This window comes from Labrus mixtus, chromosome 6, assembly GCF_963584025.1.
Source record: "Labrus mixtus chromosome 6, fLabMix1.1, whole genome shotgun sequence".
NCBI lineage: Eukaryota > Metazoa > Chordata > Actinopteri > Labriformes > Labridae > Labrus > Labrus mixtus.
Window position 1 is genome coordinate 26708235 of NC_083617.1, and position 19365 is coordinate 26727599.

Genomic DNA, 19365 nt, shown 5'->3' on the forward strand with positions numbered 1-19365 from the left:
TATCCTCTCTTCATTCTTCGCTGACCCTGAGCTGATTCATTTCAGAGGGGATATTGAATCATGAAAATATTTCCCCTGAAACACGCTCGCTGATTTTTATCAGTCAAAATGATTAATGTTTCAGAGCCGAGGCTTTGATGTGCGAGTTATCAGTGCACAACTGAAAAATACATAAACATATAATGTGTGTGTTTGTGTGTGTGTGTTGACTGATAGATCCCCGGGATACAGATCCAGCTGACACACCCGGGCTCTATTAAGGTCAGGTAAACCCAGGCTGGTATTGAACAGGAATATTTCATCATGCCTGGCTACACACACCTTCAATTGAGCAAGCTTTAAGGCAGCAGAGCCGTGCAAACATTCCCACTCGTACACTATCAATTTCTGCACAGAGTTATATGGACTTCTGTTGTTTGCTGTATTTGATTTTCTGCCTCGCTGGCAGCATGGATCCATGGCAGAGTCCGTCAGTCAGTCCACAGACTTGGTCCAAAGTGAAAAATCTCAACAACTGCTGTCTGGATTGCTGTGAAATTCTGCACTGATATTAATAGTACACAGAGGACAAATCTCCTTAATTTCCATCACCCCTTTTTGTTCAGCGCCATCATGTGGTGGTCATGAGGTTCAGAGTGAGATTGATGAATATGTTTTGAATGTATGGCCGTGAACTTTACCACAGGTCCATAGAAGATGAATTCATGTGACTTTGGTGATCCCTTAAATTCAACACTAAAGTAAAACTGAAGACCTCACTGTTTCAGTTTGAGTTGTTCTGATACCTGAAACTGACTCCATCACCAGTTCCTACGTCCAGCTCATTGACTTCCTCCGCTTGGTCCGAGGTCAAACTCCTCACAATATGACTCTGGAGATACATCGAATTAATAGTTTCTGGATGCTGTGCTCTTAATTGTTGTTTTGATGAGCTGCAGAAATGAGGTGATAAAATACTAACATTGTGAAAGTATGAGAGGCAGTCAGTAGAGATGGGTAGGTCAACATACATACATAGAGGATTTTCATGTAGAAGATGGAGGTTCAAATCCTGCATGTGTAGCAAAGATTGACTTCTTTTTAAGGCCGGCTGCACACTCGACGATTTTAGCCCCGATTGATTGAATGATCAGCTGTGGGGCCTGATTTCAGGCATGTTGCAACCGAGTAGTTGTCAAAACAATCCTAAAGTGTGTGTTGTCAAGACAATTATTTTACTGCTCCTGATTGAGTGTGAGCCTCCCAGATCTTGGATTCGAGGTCGGGCTGTCTCTGACAAAATACCCACAATAGCCAATAAGAGCGAGCAGACCATGGAGCATCACCATACAGATGTTGTGTACCTGTACAGCTCACAAACATGCAAGCAAACATAAACACAAGTGAGCCCCAAGCCGAGTCGAATATAGCAAAAGAAGACCAGCTTACTGTATTAAGGCATTGCCATTATAATGTCTCATGCAAAACGCAGCTGACAACGTTGATCGTCCTCCATATTTTTTTTTCCTGTCATGTCATGTTTTGATCACGTTAGTTTCTGTGAGATCTCGTCCCTGTGGAATCTCCACTGTGAACTCGTTACTACAAACTGCAGGTGTGTGGTCATGCTGAATCGTCCAGTGTTGGAGTTCAGAGGTTTATAATGTAAAAAAAATGTGTTCAAACTGTCCTCATGTCTGTGGTCTCCCACGTTTTTTAAAAATGGGTTAAGATTTGAAAATCGTCCGGTGTGTTGCCAGCCTACGTTATGTAGCACAACCAGAACACTGACTGAAAGTGACAGCTGACAGTGATCCTGATCCTACCCTTAAGTAACATTAATTAGCTAGGGTTAGCTAATTAGCAATCCTTTATGCTTTGATGATGAACAATTTCTTGCTCTTCATTTCCCAAGCAGCGGCATTATCTGCCCCACCACATCGGAAATACATAAGGTTTTGATCCATGGCTGCGGTGTAAGGGGAAGGATTCTCCACTAGATAAATGTAGTTTTCTCTGAAGTGTAGTTCTGATAAGGACTCTGTTGTTTATTAGAGATTTTAATAGGGTCTCGGTCTCAAGTGTCCAAAACCTGCAATCTATCTTAATATTTCTGTTTCTCTGTGGTTGTCGGGTGATGTAAACGTGCATCGTTTTGAAGAGATGGTAGATCAATAAGTCCGTGCTGCAGCTCCACAGCGTGTTTAATGGTGACGGTGAAGAGGGTGAAGATCCATTTCTGAAGAATGTCCTTTCATTGGGCTGTGTCTTTCAGATTTACTTCACCGTGTGACTAAAGAGTGTATGTTTTTCATCTGACGTCAGCACTCTCATAGATTTATATTTCAACACTTCTACAGATCTGAAACCTTTTTACTGTTCAAGTGTGAATTAGTGATATAAATGTTGTGACTCTGATCTCCTGTTGATGCAGTCAGTTTCAGTAGGTGGCGCTCCTTCCCCCTTCAGTCATGACAGCTAATTGTTGCTCATTTTACTCCCCTGTTCTTCTTCTATTTTTAACTCTGCTGGTAAAATGTCACTTCCTGTTGCGGGAGGATTTTCAAAGAGCTGTGACTGTAACTTCTGTGCTTCAGACAGAGTGGTGTTTTTTAATAAAGGGAAACAAAAAAGAGATCCTTGTAAATGCTCAAGACTCTTTTATGCTAACTCTTTGCAAAGATCATCAGCTTGGATGTTTGCTCTGCTCTGTGCAGAATGATGCATGAGTTTGACTCTGGCTGCAGCTCTCAGCTTTCACTGCACAATAGCTGGAGTCGGTTGGGCTTGACGTGCCGAGACAGCTTGTGCCAACCCAAAACCTGTCCGGCCTCATGCAGTACGAGACTTTTATCCATTCCCTGGAAGACAATAGTTTAGGGGAGAGGACTGACAAATGGTGGACGGTTGGGTGTCAGGGATAGCAACTCAAACCTGTTAAAAGAACCTACATGCTACAGAAACGTCAACAACAGAAAGATCATGGCAGAGGAGGGTTCCTCACCGAGGGGAAATGTGACCTTGCATACTAGCAATGAAGCTGGAGGGTTTTAAAATTAGGAAAAAATTAACCAGGGCTTCAATTAAAGAAAGACAGAATCATAATTTTAAAACATGAACAGCAGATTGAGTTGATGCAAAGATGGAACATCACTGAAACAAAAAACTGAATAGAAATGTCTGGGTACATTCACATGTTTAACAAATGGTAAAAAGGTAACTAAACTTGAGCTTGTATAGCACTTTTCTAGTCTTTTGTCGACTCAAAGCACTTTTACACCGCAGGTCACACCTACACATTCAGGATGCATCGGCTGTGTGGCCACAGGCTGATTATCTTTTTTTGACACATATCTTTACAAAGTAGGATCAATGCACCTGGAATAATTTTTATTTTCTTAATTTTTTTTGTCTGATAAGTAATGAAAGAGAAAGACAAGTATGAAGGAAAACTTTTGTTTTTCATTTCTGAAGACATTTTGCCTCTTTGTGTTTTGAGAAAGAAATGGGAATTCAAAATATCTTAGAATAAACTAATTAACAAGCTGCTTTTTGGAACATGCATCTTGTGCAACCAAAATGTCAATCAGAGTATGAGGATACAACACCACCCCGATTGTCTCATAGCTGCTCCATCTGCCACCAATTTGAGCATTTTAAAATCTACAAAGACGTCTGGAAATGTGTTGAATTTTTTAATACACAATGGGACCATTTGAATGTGTCTCTGTACCAAAACTGTTGAGACATTACTGAGAATTTATTAAACAACTGAGATCCTAAATGTTTGTTCTCTCAGGCAGTAGCATGACTTCCCTGTGATCATTGTGCCTGACATGCAGCAGAAAAAAAAACAAGAATAACAGTTCATGATGAGTTCTGTTTGACTCATCAGTAACCGGCGTGCATGTGAGGGCAGAGAGGGCCTCTTCTCTGGGCTCTGAATGTCGACCAGCCAGTGTGCTGCTGCATGCTGAACCTCGCCTTTGGCCCACTTTGAATATTCATATGATGTTTATACAGTATATGGAGCAAAGGTCATAAAGTTATCATGTAAAGAGACTCAAGGAAGTACGCAACCCAGATCTAAACTGCATTCATAAAACATCACAGAGCTCTGCTCCAAATTCATCCCTAAACCTTCAACAGCTCTTCATCAAACAGTGATAAGAGTAAGGTAAGGTCACTTTATTTGTACCCGTAGGTAGATTTGGTTTACAGTTATAGGGCTTTCACACTTGCAGAAAACTCCTGAAAAACTCCTGATATTTGTCATATATCCTGCCAGACCCCAAGTCTGAGTGAGCTGATCAGCCAATACAATCTGTAGCTATGGACCTACCACTTATATATTGAATTTCTCTTTTGATATATCATATATAGTTTGTGCAGCAGAGGGCTCTCTCACCACATCGAGTCCACTCTCAGCACTGTCGGCAGCACATGTAGCCGAGCATCACAGCTGAGCTCACCTCGAATTACAGATTCTACATGAGGAAAAATCTGTCCATGTTGGAGCAGACTCTGGTATGAGAAGTGTTCTGGTTTCTATTTGTGTATGTTTTTAGTCACCAATCATGAATCAGCCGGTTTCGGTGTATGCTCCCATCAGCGATAATCTGATGATGATTTAGTAATCTCAATAAACAGTATTTAAGTGAGGCCAACAATCTGTTTAAGATCAAACATTTTAACTTGAGCGACCCATCTGCATGACGCTGGGTCACAAAAGCGTACAAGCATTTAGATTTCCCATTTTTTCTATACATGTATTTTTTTATAAAGCTTTATTTTGGGGGTTGGGGGCTTTATTTAGAGAAAGGAAATGGATAGAGTCAGAGAGACAGAGTTGGGAATGACATGCAGGAAAGGACTCACACTTGAAGGGCTCTGTACAGTGGACACACCCACTAACCACTAGGCTACCATCTGCTGTGATGTCTGTATTAGCATTAGTAGGTCACCAGTGAGACTGCCCTATCGTAGAAAACGTAATCCTGTCTCAAAGATGTGCAGCTGTATGTTAAAGCTTGGGTATGAATGACAGTCAGCACACAGTAGATAAAGGTAATCTCAGTCTTTTTGATGGCGTGCTCGCTCCCACAGGTCGACAGATATGTATCTGATCAAAAGTGCTGTCAGCTTCTATCTGTGTCACGCTGCCTCTTTCAACTGCTGTGAGTGACACCGACACGACAAACAAAGGCCAGTCAAAGTGAACGACAGCGCATACACTCGTGTACATATGACGTGGTTACTTTGTAGTTAGCATCAAACATGATGAAATTATGTTAAAAAAGAAGAATGTACAGTAAGTACAAAAAGAGACAAAGTGCTTACACAGTCCATCTGTAGCCTCACGTTTTTAATGAACACAGGAAACAGAGGAAACATTTAGTGCCTTAGAGGAGAAAACCAGGATTAGTGTCACACTTGTTTTTTTGTAACATTTAGTGCAGATTTGTGAACATGTGGAAAGTCTCTCACCTAGTCACCGTTATGAGACAGCTGCTGCACAGCTGCTCTGAAAAGGTAATTTTGGGGACATGTAGCCGTGAAGCCGTTCTCTCTCTCTGTCGTGAAATGAAACTTGTTTAAACACTGTCACCACATGCTGTCTGTCCACTATACATTTCACACAGTCACACAGAACAGAAATGAAAAGTGGTCGTTCATGTTCCCGATTTTGGCTGAAACTGAGATTTCACACTGACTGAATTCTAAAGAGAGGCTCAATATGTGTGCATCCTTAAAACTTTGTTAGCTCTACTCAGAGCCGTTAAAGGAGCAATATGTAACTCTGACACCTAGTGTTTAAAATGGATACTCCAAATTCAAAACATTAGAGAGCGCTGTCTCCCCCCGCCCCCTCCTCCTTAGAGTCAATGTGCTCGCATGTTGAACTGAAGCTTCAGTGTTTAGCCAGCTCTGCATCGGTCTGTAAACCTTTCTGCGTTCCATGTGTACCTGACAAAGTGAGGGGCGTCCAGAGTTTGTTGGAGTAAAAACCACAACTCATCGCCCATCCACACAATGATTTGTGCATTAGCTATTTCTGTATGTTTACACCTCACCGCTCAGTGGAAGAAAGAGGGATCGTGTAAATGTGACTGAAAATACATTCTGGCTGGCTATGTTGTGATTTGTGAAGACAATAAGGCAATTGCTGAAAATACTGGATCCCCAAATAGAAGAACTTCGTAACTCTAACTTCGGAGATAATTATCTTATTTTTAAAAATCTCATTCTCATCTCATCCTCCTTTCCTTAACATAGCCAAACATGTTTTTTGTTGTTTCATGAAATGGTCACTGGTTAGCATTTTTTAAAAGATATCAGCTTGTCCTCATAGTGTTGTATTTTGGTTTTGGGAGGGATCACATCTGTTGCTCTTTGTCCTGGGTGAAAGAAGAAACAGCTTTCCTTGGATCACTGAGCTCTACAAAGCGTGCACTGCTTCCTCCATAAGTAGACACTCCCATGTGGGTGAAATACTGCGCCTTCGGGTGCCTGTATGGCCACACAGAGCACCTTAATTGTAGTCTCATAGTCTCACTAATACTAAGCCAAATGGAAAGGAATCAAATATCTTCCAGCTGCAGTAAAACTCATACATGTGAACCTTATGTTCCTCACACAGACAAACCTCGCACAGACAAACCTAAAAAGATCAAACCCTGGAGACAAAGCAGAAGAGTTCACACATGCTCATTTACAACTGTGTCTTAGGAGAAGGGTGTAAAACACTGAGCTGTGATTGAGTGAGGTCTCTGCTCCGTGGTACAATAGAAACGCAGCAGCGTGTAGAGCTGTTGTGTCTCAGATGAACAAGCACACAGACACTCCTATAAATAATTCAATGCAGGAGCAGAGCCTGTGTGTATCCACAGGGGCGGACTATTTGATATTTTATTCCATGTCAAAAGGCTAAGTCTGATTTTATACCGACTTTATGCGTTTTTTCCCCCCTCCCCTCGTCTGTAAGCCAGTGGGATGATCCAGTGTGTATCTGAGAGGCCAAGGTTCAGGTCTTTGAAGGAGGTAAAGCCTTTCATATTAAGTGATCACACCGTCTGATTTACAAACCACGAGCTCAGCGTAAAGGGCTCTCACTGCGCTCGTCCTGGAGGAAATACATCTTTTTGTCTCTCTGAGGCTCCCGTAATCACACATCGAGGTGATGTGAGCCGCTTTATCAGACCTCTACCTGTGTCATAAACAGCTACAACTTCACAAGTATAACCTGTAGTTCATCACTGCGCTTGTTTCAGGAGACTCTGCAGGGACAACTGATTCATCGTTCATGTCTAAATGAAGCACACAGATGAGACTCATACCGCCGATATTAACCTCTCATCACAAGCTGTTTGTCTTTTTCTTCACACATGCCACACAAAGTTTACCCTTTCACAAACATTTGCTTCTGTGGATTTTCATTACATTGGATATAAAATATGTAAAAAAGCAAAGAGACAACGCCACAAATGACCCGGAGCCATGAATAACAAATGAGAAGAAGAATACATAATTTAACGGGATTTGTTGCATATTTTATGGTAATCGTTTCCTTTCATTTACAAATCACAATTGCCGTCCTGCAAAGCAGACATTTAATGCAACAGAAAAATTAGTTGGGCGTAGCTGTAACTAGCATTATTAGCTAGAGCATTATTTGTTTTTGAATTTCCCGTCCTCAAGCTGTCTCTGAGCTTCTTCTCCGTGGACTTACTGCAGCGTCTCAGCACCAAAAGTTGTTAATATATGCATGTATGTAATGGTTAGGACATGTTCTGACCCTGCAGCTCTCGTGCATGAACTAACAAAGAGACTTTTCCTCTTTCTTTGTTGTAGTTTGAGGCAGCACAAGGGGGGCACATAAGAAACAAAACAAAACTGTGCTGTATAAAAGGCTCTCAGTGAGATGCTGCCATCTCCTGTCAGCTCACCGGTAATGCAGGACTATGAATGTGTTTGTGTTGTTATGGCGACCAGTGCAATGTCTCCACATGAGTGGACAACACTTTTCAACATGTCACGTTGATCAGTTAAAATGTAGATTTTAAAGATATTTGTTAAACATGTTTAATATGCTGTAAATAAAGAATAAAAATGTGTGATTACTGACTCAAAGGTCAGGGCGAAATAATGGGAGGGACACAGGTAATTGAACACCGGTGAGACTAACAAGACACAGGTGAGGACAATGAGGGCAATTAAAACTGGAGGGAGACACACAGAGGCAGGAAGAAACACTACAAACATGGGGTGCTTCCAAATTGCAAAGTACCTACCCAATCTGACAGCAGACAGTCCCTTCTCTCCGTGTTGTATACTGTTAGTATCTACTGGTCAGGAGGCAGATATTTGTTCCTATACTTCATCTGATTCATTCAGGTTAGAAGTGGCGTTATTAGCCCGCCTCATGTTATTGACACTCCAACTCAGGTGTGATATGCACACTGGCTCAGAAAATAAAACAAAACTTCACATTGCATGTAAACTATTTAACAACTTAACATTAGAAAGGTGCGTTACCCTTATACATACTTGTTTTATTTTATTTTTTTCCTGTCTACTGAAAAGTTTGCACTCCGTTATGAACTGTGGATTTTGGAAAAGGGCCATGATACCCAAACTACAAAGTGTAACAGGAAACACTGAAAACTAAACTCCGGGTAATCAACAAAATCTACACAGGAAACAGAGAAGTACAAAGAAACAATTCTGAAAAAATTAAACAGGAAATCACAACAACAAGGGCTAAACAAACTCAACAAGAGTATATTGTGACACCCAGGTCTGTATTTTCAATTTGGATGATTATGTCCGATGTTTGAAATATCCACAAGCAATATTTTTATTAGTTTTTTAATTTTTTATATACCTGAAAATTCAGTGAGGTCAGAAAATAATTCAATGAATGTTTCTGATTAAATATATAAAAAGAGGGTTGCCCTATTGCAGTCTTTAGAAATTGTGTGCTTAAGAGCCTGCGTTCATGAAGATGACAGTTTGAAGAAGATATACTGTATGAATCCCACGAGGGGAAATGTCATTTTACACACTGTTATTGGACATGCTACACACACACACATGCACACACAGGATCCTATGGACATGCACTAATAGAGAGACATCAGAGAATGGGGGTGCTCCTGAGCTGGTGGGGGGGGGGGGGCATTGGCACCCTTCCAATTTCCAGATTTGGTCCGCAATGGGACTTAAACCGGCAACCGTCTGTTTCCCAACCTAAGTCCCTAAGACATTGTATTATTGTCTCTTTTGTAAAGAATCTCTCATCAGTGAGCTCCTTTGTCTTTCTTTTAATTACCTTGTCACTGTTAGTTCACAGCTTATTTCTCTGCTGTTTTCACAGAACCTGTCCGACTGTGACATGAACAAGTTCAGCCTCATCCATCAACCGTGAGTCGCATTTTAATCACTTCATACCACACCTTATTTTCTTCTCAGATTATTTCATTTCATCAATTCTGTGCAATGTTTATCTCGCTTTTTAAAAGCTTAGTTTTATTGTTTTAAAAGTTTAGTTTTATTGTCAAGCACTGAATTCAAAGTTAGAGGACACCAAGGTTGATGGGCTTTAAAAAAACACTTAAGATAGAGTCAGTAGGATTTTCCTTCAAAATAAAATATAGATTTATACAAAAGTAAAGCTGCTCAATCCTCACTTCTGGGTCTCCATACATGTGTGGTGGTGACTGCAGTGACCCTGTCCTCTGTCTGGTTTTGATATTTTGGTTGATTCAGGACATTTCTGGGCCAAGGGCTGGTTTGTTTCCCACCAGACAATAAGAGCACAGAGTTGAGTTTGGGAGTGGATAAAATTCAGCGACTGGACTGGGGAATATGGCAAACATGGACGTAGTTGCAAAAAAGGGAAAATACAATCATAGTCAGGCAAAACTCAAAGTGGATAATTCCTCATTCCACAAGAGTGAACTGTGGGTTGGCTGTCATCTGCTTTGAGGCTCTTAAGGAGCGGACTGGGATGAAGAGCGGCGCAGAGTTGGTCTGCTTTCTTAGGACAGGGAGGTTCAAAACACTGGCGGTTAGCTTGTACGAGCTTGCAAAATTTTCAGCTTTTCTATTACAACAAATGAATATATAGAAACATGATGCTCCAGGTGGTTGATGGGCTGGGTGGGGGTGATCTCACAACTGCTGTCAGCGGCAGTGGGCGTGCATCACTGATGGCGATGTGCCCAGGAGGCGGGGCCCAATATGAATGTTGTGTTTACAAGCCCCAACGAACATCGCAACTGACTCTACCTTTAAAGAGTATAACGTTAGTGATTGTATTTGTCAGTGTGTGTGTGTGTGTGTGTGTGTGTGTGTGTGTGTGTGTGTGTGTGTGTGTGTGTGTGTGTGTGTGTGTGTGTGTGTAGGTGTGTGTGTGTGTGTGTGTGTGTGTGTAGGTGTGTGTGTGTGTGTGTGTGTGTGTGTGTGTGTGTGTGTGTGTGTGTGTGTGTGTGTGTGTAGGTGTGTGTGTGTGTGTGTGTGTGTGTGTGTGTGTGTGTGTGTGTGTGTGTGTAGGTGTGTGTGTGTGTGTGTGTGTGACTAACTCCAGTGTTTGTGTTAACCTGCAGCTGGATTGGGTGTGAGCGTTTTTGTCTGCAGCTGCACATGAGACTGCATGTGGTTGTTCTTGTTTTGGAGTAATTTCCTGTTTTGTATACCCACAAGTGTGTGTGTGCGTGTTTGTGTGTGTGTGTGTGTGTATGCGTGCGTGCGTGCGTGCGTGAATTTAAGGTTGAAAGATCCAAAAGGGATCACCAGTCTTTTCGTCTAACTTTTCTCAAAGGAATCACAGTTATGTACATTTTTACTTAAAGGTCACATATCCTCCTCCTCTTCAACCAGTTTAAACCAGTTTAAGTCTTAGAGCTCCTCAAAACATGTCTGTTAAGTTTCTTGTTCTAAATCCACTCTGATCCTGTATTTGATCATGTCTATAAACCCCTCTATTTCAGCCCTGCTCAGAACAGGCTGTTTCTGTGTCTGTACCTTTAAATATGTAAATGAGCTGTGTCTGACCACACCCCCTTTCTGGAAGGGCTTGGGTGTCTCAGGCTTTCTTGCTCCATGTCTTATTGTTTACAGTGAGAAGGCAGACTCAGAAGGCAGAACAAACACCTAGCTGTGGGAGTGTCACCCACTTGGATGAGGGGTTACTGCCCTTTGTGATGCAAAGAACAATAGCCAGAAATAAACCAAACATTGAGTAAAAAGCTGACTAGTGGCTTTCTATCTTATCATGAATCACAGTTGGTTCCTTAAAAAAAGGTCTCATAAACTCTTTACATTGTCAAAGCCTCTCACCTCACACAGCTGCCTGGTTCCTCCTCCTCCGCTGTGGTTAAGAGCAGATATTGATTTAACCAAATAAAACCAGACACAGTGTCACACACACACACACACACACACACACACACACACACACACACACACAAACACTCCCACAAAGCAGTGGATCATCCTGCCACTCAGGATTACGACACAGTTCTTTCCAGCTGAGCAACATGTCCGATGTGTCCTTGGGCAAGACACTTAACCCTGAATTGCTCCCGCTGCTTCTGTGGCGGTGTATGAATGGATTAGGACTTACTCTCTGATGTACGTCGCTTTGGATAAAAGCGTCTGCTAAATGAATTGTAACATTGTAACATTTCAAAAGTTCTTTTTTTTTTAACTAGGCTGAATTTCACTCCAACAGATTCATTATGAAATGTTGACTTAAGCAACAATGACTTAAAGCAAAGACTTTTTCATAGTCGATGTAGTAGTAGAACAACTTTCAACAGGGGGTATGGCGCCTGCTTATAGCAATATGTGAGTATGGCAGCCTGCCGTGGTTCTCCTACAAGATGTGTGTCCTGCTTTACGGCACTAGCCAGTTAGCCCGTCTCAATACAGTTTGATTCAAAGACTGAGGCAAAGAGACGGAGGGGAGGACGGAGATGGATGAAGCTAAGAAGAGAATAAGAGGGATTGACCAAGCAAGAAGCAGAGCGTTACATCCTTGCATGTATACTCAGAACAGATTGAGACATAAAGTTGGGCTGTATCGTTATTGGTGTCATCGTTGTCTCATGTTCACCAGATTTACCGGGTGCAAAAAGTCATCTAACCCAAGTGATGTTTGTCCCAGGATTGCAGACGAATAAATACATAAATCCATTTTACGCCCAAAGTTGTAGCTGCAACGGGCTCAAGACGCCAGCAGAATCATATTTGCGCAAAATTCAGTAATAGTACTGTTTTAGAGGATACAATTTCCAGGTCCAATGCCAGAATTGAATACTTTCCATTGTTTTCTCTGTAAAGATTTGTTGAATAAAATCAATCCCTAGCTCCTGCAGCAACATTTCCAATCTGTCCTTTGGCAAGACAATTATCCCTGAAGTGCTCCCACTGCTTTGTCAGCAGCATATGAATGTGAATGGGATTAGTTACTTCTGATGGACACTTTACATAGCAGCCTCTGCCATCAGTGTGTGGATGTGAAGGGGTGACCTGAGGTGTAAAAGTGCTTTGAGAAAAGGTTCTACAAGCCCAAGTCCATTTAACATTTATTATGAAGTATGAGCGCTCTGTAAATCTGTCCTTGACAAGATTCTACATGTGAAATATTTTTACAACCCGGTCAGAATTGTTTTACAGATACTAGGGGTGTAACAGTACACAAAAATTTCGGTTCGGTACGGTTCCAAGTTTTGAAGCTTCGGTTCGGTACATTTTCGGCACAGTAAAGGGACCTGATGCAACACTTCTTTTTTCTTTATTAGGATCACTTAGAATTTCCCTTTTACACATTGGGCTAAGTGCAGCATCAGTAGTTCAGACTTGTACACCTGCTCAGGTTACTTTTTAATAACATTTTAAATTAAACATTGTAAAAAAAATAAAAAATAAACTCATGCTGCATCCTTCAACCAGAAGAGTCTCCAATAAATAAAAGATATGAATGAAATAAAATATTTTAGAATGAAATGAAGTAATTAATATAGCCTATATGTAAAAATATTTATTTTTAATTTCACTGACACCTTTTAGTTTATGAAGTAACAGTTTTTTGAATGCCCTTTGAGCACATAATAAACCTAATCACATCTGGGACAGTATAGTTTCATCGCAGAACTATTAATATTTCCCTCTGTCAATATAAGAACTTCAATGGCATTTGTTATGGCTTTGGCCCGTTAAGAATTACTAGCAAAAGGCTGTCTGTTGGGGAGGGACGGTGTTCATTCTATCATGCTGCAGGTTATGCTCCCACACAGACGTGTCTCCCCTTTCACGCAGCAGCACTGTTGGAGCGGGATCGTCGCTGAAAATGAAACGAAACTTAAGAGCCAGTCCGTAAAAAGAGCTCCATCCCGGTTATATGCAACTGTCCAAACCGACAGGGCTCGAGGAACTAGTAATCTGCAGAGTTTGCCACAGTTTATGTTTGAACTTTTTTACAATTTACTAACTAAAAGTTGTGTCCCATATCCGCGGCCGCAGCCTTCCTTCACACTGAGGTGTACTCCCGCTTTGCGGTCCGTGTGGGAACACAGATTAAAGCACTTCTGTTCCGCGCGTACTCGGATCGGTCTGCGTGCGAAGGCCCTGTACCGAAACGGTCTGGTCCGAGTATGTGTACCCCTACCAGATACCTGAACTGGTCAGAGGGATGTATTGAAATCTGCAACATTGATTATTCTATTCACAGGACTGTCTTTGAAGTATATTTGGTGTAACTCTTTGCAGACGATGTAACGATGTTAGTGATATTGTATCAAGGGGCATGGCAGGGTGAGCTTGGTTGACATGTGATGTTGTAAAATCCTCCTACTGAAGCAGCTGTTCAAATGGCAGCGTCTGAATGGAAGGGGAATTTAAGCGAGATGTTATGCAAGAGGTTTGTTCACAGTGCGCTCACTCAAATCTGTTTCTGAGGGAGTGGAAAAGGGAAGTGAGTATCTTACAGAGCCTGGCCAAACCCCACCTTCCCTCACTGTGACACAGACCAAGACTTTTAGCCAAAGTCAGTTTTCATTAATGTTCCTGTGAACGACCACACGGCACAGACTGAAGAGGAATGAGGCTAAAAAAAATATAAACTATTGGATTAAACATGAATATGGAAACTTTAGGTAAACTGGCTGCTCCAGCTACAGCTAAGATTCGGTAAGAAGATTTGTTATTTGATGTTTGTCTCCAAGGGGCCGGAGGCAAGCTAACACTTTGTTCTAATGTTTTTTAATATCGATATAGCTTCTCATAGCGTCATAGCTTCTTTCAGTCTTGCATTTGGTAAAGACTTTGTCTCTTAAATTGTCTCATCACAGCAGAAACAAAATTGTAAGCATATGTTTTAATGTAGAAATAAATGCTTCAGTGGTCAGTAAACCTTTCCAGACAAGTGAAAGAAGGTAATCTTATCTTCTGAACCTTAAGTTTTGTTTGTGAATGTAAGTCTGTTGTGTTTTGCAGGCAGCTTCAGAAGATCGTTCAAGACATCAAGAAAAATGACGGCAGCTTGCTCAACAAACTGAGAAGGTCAGTACTACTAATAAACACAAAGGGAATAGTTCTTAAAAAATCACATGTTGGGGCGCCGGTAGCCTATTGGTTAGTATGTACGCCTCATGTACGGAGGCTATAGTCCCCAAAGCAGGCGGCCAGGGTTCAAACCCGACCTATGGATCCTATACCGAGTCATTTCCAACTCTCTCTCTCCCTGATTTCTGATTCTATCCACTGACTTATCTCTAAATTAATGGAAACAATCCCATAAATAGACCTCTAAAAAGCATCACATGTTTTTTCGGTATGGGTACACACCTCTGAGGAGGTGTTTGGTCTAAAAACTCTGCGGTATTCATCATGCATCAGTGGAGAACGTCAATTCCTCTTTCACAACCGTTGGAATAAAAGACGGACCCACAAGCCAAAAATAACGTCAACAGATGGCACCTCTGTCTCGCTTTCCTTTCATGAAATGAGTCCCCTTAAAGGCCATAAGGATCCATACTACACACATTTATTCAAACAGACAGTGTGCACATCAATATAACATAGGCATGTAAACGTTCAGATTTACAGATTAAAATCTCAATTTATTTTTTTTAAAGGTAAGGAGATGTTTTCACATTTTCAAAGTTGCAGATATCACACCAGACCTTTTTTCTTTCTTCCTTTCTTAGTTATTTCTTCAAATGACAACCTTCTCTTATAAGATCAGAAGATTCCCACACTGTGGCTGTAAAAAATAATTACATGGTTACTTTGATAAACTGATAGGTATAGCCGACTGACGTTGTCGTGATAAACAGCTGGCCTGTCCGGCCTGCATCAAACTGGTGCAAAGTCAACTTTATGATCTTACAGGCTGGACAGATACTGGATGACTGAAGTTGAAGCTAATTATAGAACAAAGAGCGAGCTCTGAAAAAGGAATTCATGATATTTTTATGTAGAAGTTATATAACAAGAGGGGTGCTGATGTACAGAGGCTGTAGGCAGTGGCAATCCTAGAGTCTGTTGGGGCCCTAGGCAAAAATGAATTGGGGGCCCCTCCATCCACTATTACATCTAGTGTCCTGATGCTCTTCCTCTTTCTTTTTCACTCCCTGACAGATTATTCCTCTTCATTTTCCCTCAGTGTTTTCATTGACAAACTTACTAATTAAGCAGGGCAACGAGAGTGGGTGCTGTCAGATGGGGCCCCAATCAGGGAAGTTTCACTGTCATTGCAAAATTTGCACATTTTGAGCCACTGCTGTGGTTTACAGTCTTCAGCCCTCGAGAGCCCCAAACAGTTGCTTGCCTTGCCTGTTGACAAGCAGCGCCTCCAGCTGTAGGCATTGAAGCTTGTGCCTGAGTTTGAGTCCGACCTGTGGATCCCTTTCCACATGTAGATACTCTCTCTCTCTCTTTGTCCCTGATTTCTGACTCCATCCACTTCCCTGTCACTAAAATAAAGGCAGAAAAAGCCCAAAAATAATCTTTTAAAAAAAATAAGAATTTATATAACAAGATGTTACGTTGAACAACTTTCTGTTGGATCATGAAACCCAAAGTGTTGCAGGTGATCGTAGTTTAGATTAAACAATAAGAACATCTCTTTGGTCAAACGTTGACTAGAATTTACAGGATTTGAAACCTTTGCATTGACCACACCAGACATCAGTTTCATATTTCATTTGTAAGATTGTAGACATGAGGAACCTAATCACCAAACCACCGATCTACGTTTGTGTAAATCATGTTTCTATAATCATCAAAGCCCGAGGTCATTTGTAAGCACGGTGCCATTTTGGAGAGCATTTTTCTTTTCCTTTTTTTTTTTTTACTTAAGCTGCCCCATGAGCTTTTGTTCTGGTGTTATTATAAGTTCTGTTTGTGCTTCAAACCCCGATCATGGTCTGAGGTTACCTTAAAATGATATGAAACTCAATCAGTATGAAATCACTGTTGAGTCTCTAGCTGCAGCTGCTGATGTCGGTGTCTTTCTCTGTATGACAGGCTGAAGAGCAAACCAGTTCCAAAAGTACCTGCGAGAGATTACAGAGGTAAGAACTGACTCATCATCATACATGCATGTGTGGAACAGCAGATAAATGATACAATCCCCACAGCGGTGACGTGTGTTTTAAGGTATTTTTAAAAAATTGTGTTTTACTGACAGAGCAAACATCTCTTTTCAATTCGGTCTAATGCAATACACGAGCTGCCGATGCTGGCAACTCTAACATTTACACTGTGGATGAATCTCAGCCTGACTCAGCAGAATCTAGCTCATCTTCTAGAAATTACAGTCTTTGGCAGGAAATAATCATCACTATTTAGCGTGATTTAAATGCAGGAACTTTCCCAGGGAAGTTGGGATCTTTGAAGGAACTCAGTGTGTTTCCACCGTCTGGGCCCAGAGTTTTAAAGGGGACATATTATGAAAAATCCACTTTGACAGTGTTGTTGAACATGTATTTGGGTAACCTGAGTGTCTACAGACCCACAAAATGTGAAATAAATCCATCCAGTCCTTTGTTTGTGGTCTGCATGAATCTTACAACACAGAGAAAAATGCTCCGTTTCAAATTTGATCTCCTTGTGATGTCACAAGTTGGATTCTGGTAAAAAATAATTTTTTACCATCACTTCTTTAGGTTTCATGTTTCTGTGTTTCATTTTCATGACATATCCACTTCCACACGTTCACAGTGGTACTGATAAATCAATGAGGTAAAGTTATAAGCACTAGCTGCTCACAGATATCACTCCACCTGGTAGAACACAGGACATAATATCATTTCAAGGTTAATTCTTTTAGAACAACAATAAAACAAAGATGTGTTTCAATTTATGGAGTAAAATAATGCAATTGTCAAGAGAGAGCCCTACATTGATGTGTAAACACTCGAGAACTCAAAACCCTTTATGTGAAGAAAATATTTGCCCAGTATGAGGCAACAGAATTATGTTGAAGTTGATTGGATTGAATTGGTCAACTCTTAAAGTTGACCTGAAAGATTTGTTAAGCGTGTGGTGGATTGTACTCACACGAGGCTTATGAAATGTGAATGTATTTACATAAGTGTTTTGGCCACAGTACATTACTGGAAAAAAAAGAATAATTTTTACCTTTTTATCTGTCTATTTACTTTTTCCTTGTGCAAAGGGCTGGTTCTTACATTTTTTTCCTCCTGCACCTTTTCGTTATTTGTAAATGGAAAAAAAAAAGTATTTCTTGACATTGTACGGCTTTAAAAGGAATTAAATAAAACACATTTAAATGATTAAAGGTATTGTTTACCAAAAAACGCTTTGCTTCATCGAGTTATCTTTTTTTTTTTAATTGTGTCAAACAAAAGGGATGAATTGACTTGTTGAGAGATTATTCAACAGATAAAGAGGTGAGGAGACGCGCTCCACTGGTTCCTCTTTTCTTAATTTAGAAACTGAGACTCTGACACCTGGCGCGTGTTTCATATTTCTTTGGAGGCTCAAACATTTAAACATTTTCTTTAACATATCTTTGAACCCTCTCACACTCACTTTTCTCTTCTGTGTTTTTAGCAGATGATAACAGGGATTGTGATGACCAGCTGTCTGACTCTGATTATGTAAGTTGGTAAAAATGAGCAAACTCCAAGTAATTTCAACAAAAGGGTGTGTGAAACATTCAACATGTGTTGTTCCCAGGATAATGACATGTACGAGGATCCTCGGGAGCAGCACGATGACAGCTACGAGCCTCCTCCCAGTCACAAAGAATTCACCACAACTCCCTCTGCTTCCTTCCCGAGGGGCGAGTATCTCGGTATGAGTAATTATGAATCTGCACACATCAGATTTTCTGATCATTGAAGTTTCAAATGAGCTGATTCCTTTTTATACAGTTTCTATTTCTTCAACAGCAGTCATCTCTCTTCCTGCTGAAGTTGCATTACTTCATGGCTTTGGCCACAGAGGACTGCAGAGTGCTGCTTCATGCAAATACTGATGTTTCTGCTTCTCTTTTCCAGACAACTCCCGTAACCGACCTGAGCGGCTGCCCAGGAAGCCCCTACGCCCAAGCAAAGCCTCTAAACAGCTGCCTCCTGAACCCCCACCTGGGGGGAGTGATGACGTAAATACTCACCCTCTTGTGCATAAACGCTGCTGCTGTATTAGACGCCTGTGTGGTGCTTCAAGACAGCGACAGACGTTGTATTGAAGGATATTTCCACCTCCATTTTTTAATCATATGTTGTCTTTTTGTTTCTTTAGGAAGACTACATCAATCCAGACAGCAACGATGAAGACAACTATGTAGAACCTGATGAAAATCCCCCTTCAAGTAAGATGCACATGAAAGTTAGATAATCTATATAACGACAGTCTAGGTTTATATGTTCTCTGATATGTGACATTATGAAAACTTGTTTGATTTAACGAAACGTTTTCTGCACATAATTAGTCCAGCAGCATGCACACTGACTGACTTGTACCTTTTAGCCCGCTCTGCAGCAGATGTAGCAGAGGCTACAGATGTTTTTTTTTCACTCAAATAAGTTGATAACATAAAATAATAACTATATACATCCACATACTACATGTGTTATAATAAAGGTAAATGTAAACGCAGCTCTTCGAGTACCTTTGCATGCACTGATCTTTACCTTTTCACCTGTCTGTGGAAAAGTATTAATCAGTGCAGATTGAAGAAGTCTATTTTTACAGAAGCCTAGAGGCACTGATGGCCAAGCGGTCAAGTCGTGCCCCACTTACGGAAGTTTTAGACCTCCCAAGCAGACCAGTGGCTCCTTTCCCACACGTCACTCCTCACTCCCTCACCTGATCTCTTTCTCTATACACAGTGGCATCTATACAAAAGCC

The 19365-nt window shown here is 41.0% G+C and overlaps 1 protein-coding gene across 4 annotated transcripts in view; it reads left to right on the forward strand.

The window, feature by feature from the left end:
• The window catches only part of blnk (B cell linker), a 32435-nt gene that overhangs the window by 3671 nt on the left and 9399 nt on the right, over window positions 1-19365 (forward strand). Inside the window, exons 3-9 of one of the 4 annotated variants that reach the window (XM_061040721.1) lie at window positions 9356-9402; window positions 14479-14544; window positions 16513-16559; window positions 18064-18110; window positions 18190-18307; window positions 18513-18616; window positions 18757-18826. In XM_061040721.1, coding sequence (XP_060896704.1) covers window positions 9356-9402; window positions 14479-14544; window positions 16513-16559; window positions 18064-18110; window positions 18190-18307; window positions 18513-18616; window positions 18757-18826 — 499 coding nt within the window. Of the gene's footprint in view, window positions 1-9355; window positions 9403-13993; window positions 14173-14478; window positions 14545-16512; window positions 16560-18063; window positions 18111-18189; window positions 18308-18512; window positions 18617-18756; window positions 18827-19365 lie in introns of those variants that run through there. The other 3 variants (XM_061040722.1, XM_061040723.1, XM_061040724.1) reach the window with 3 other exon arrangements.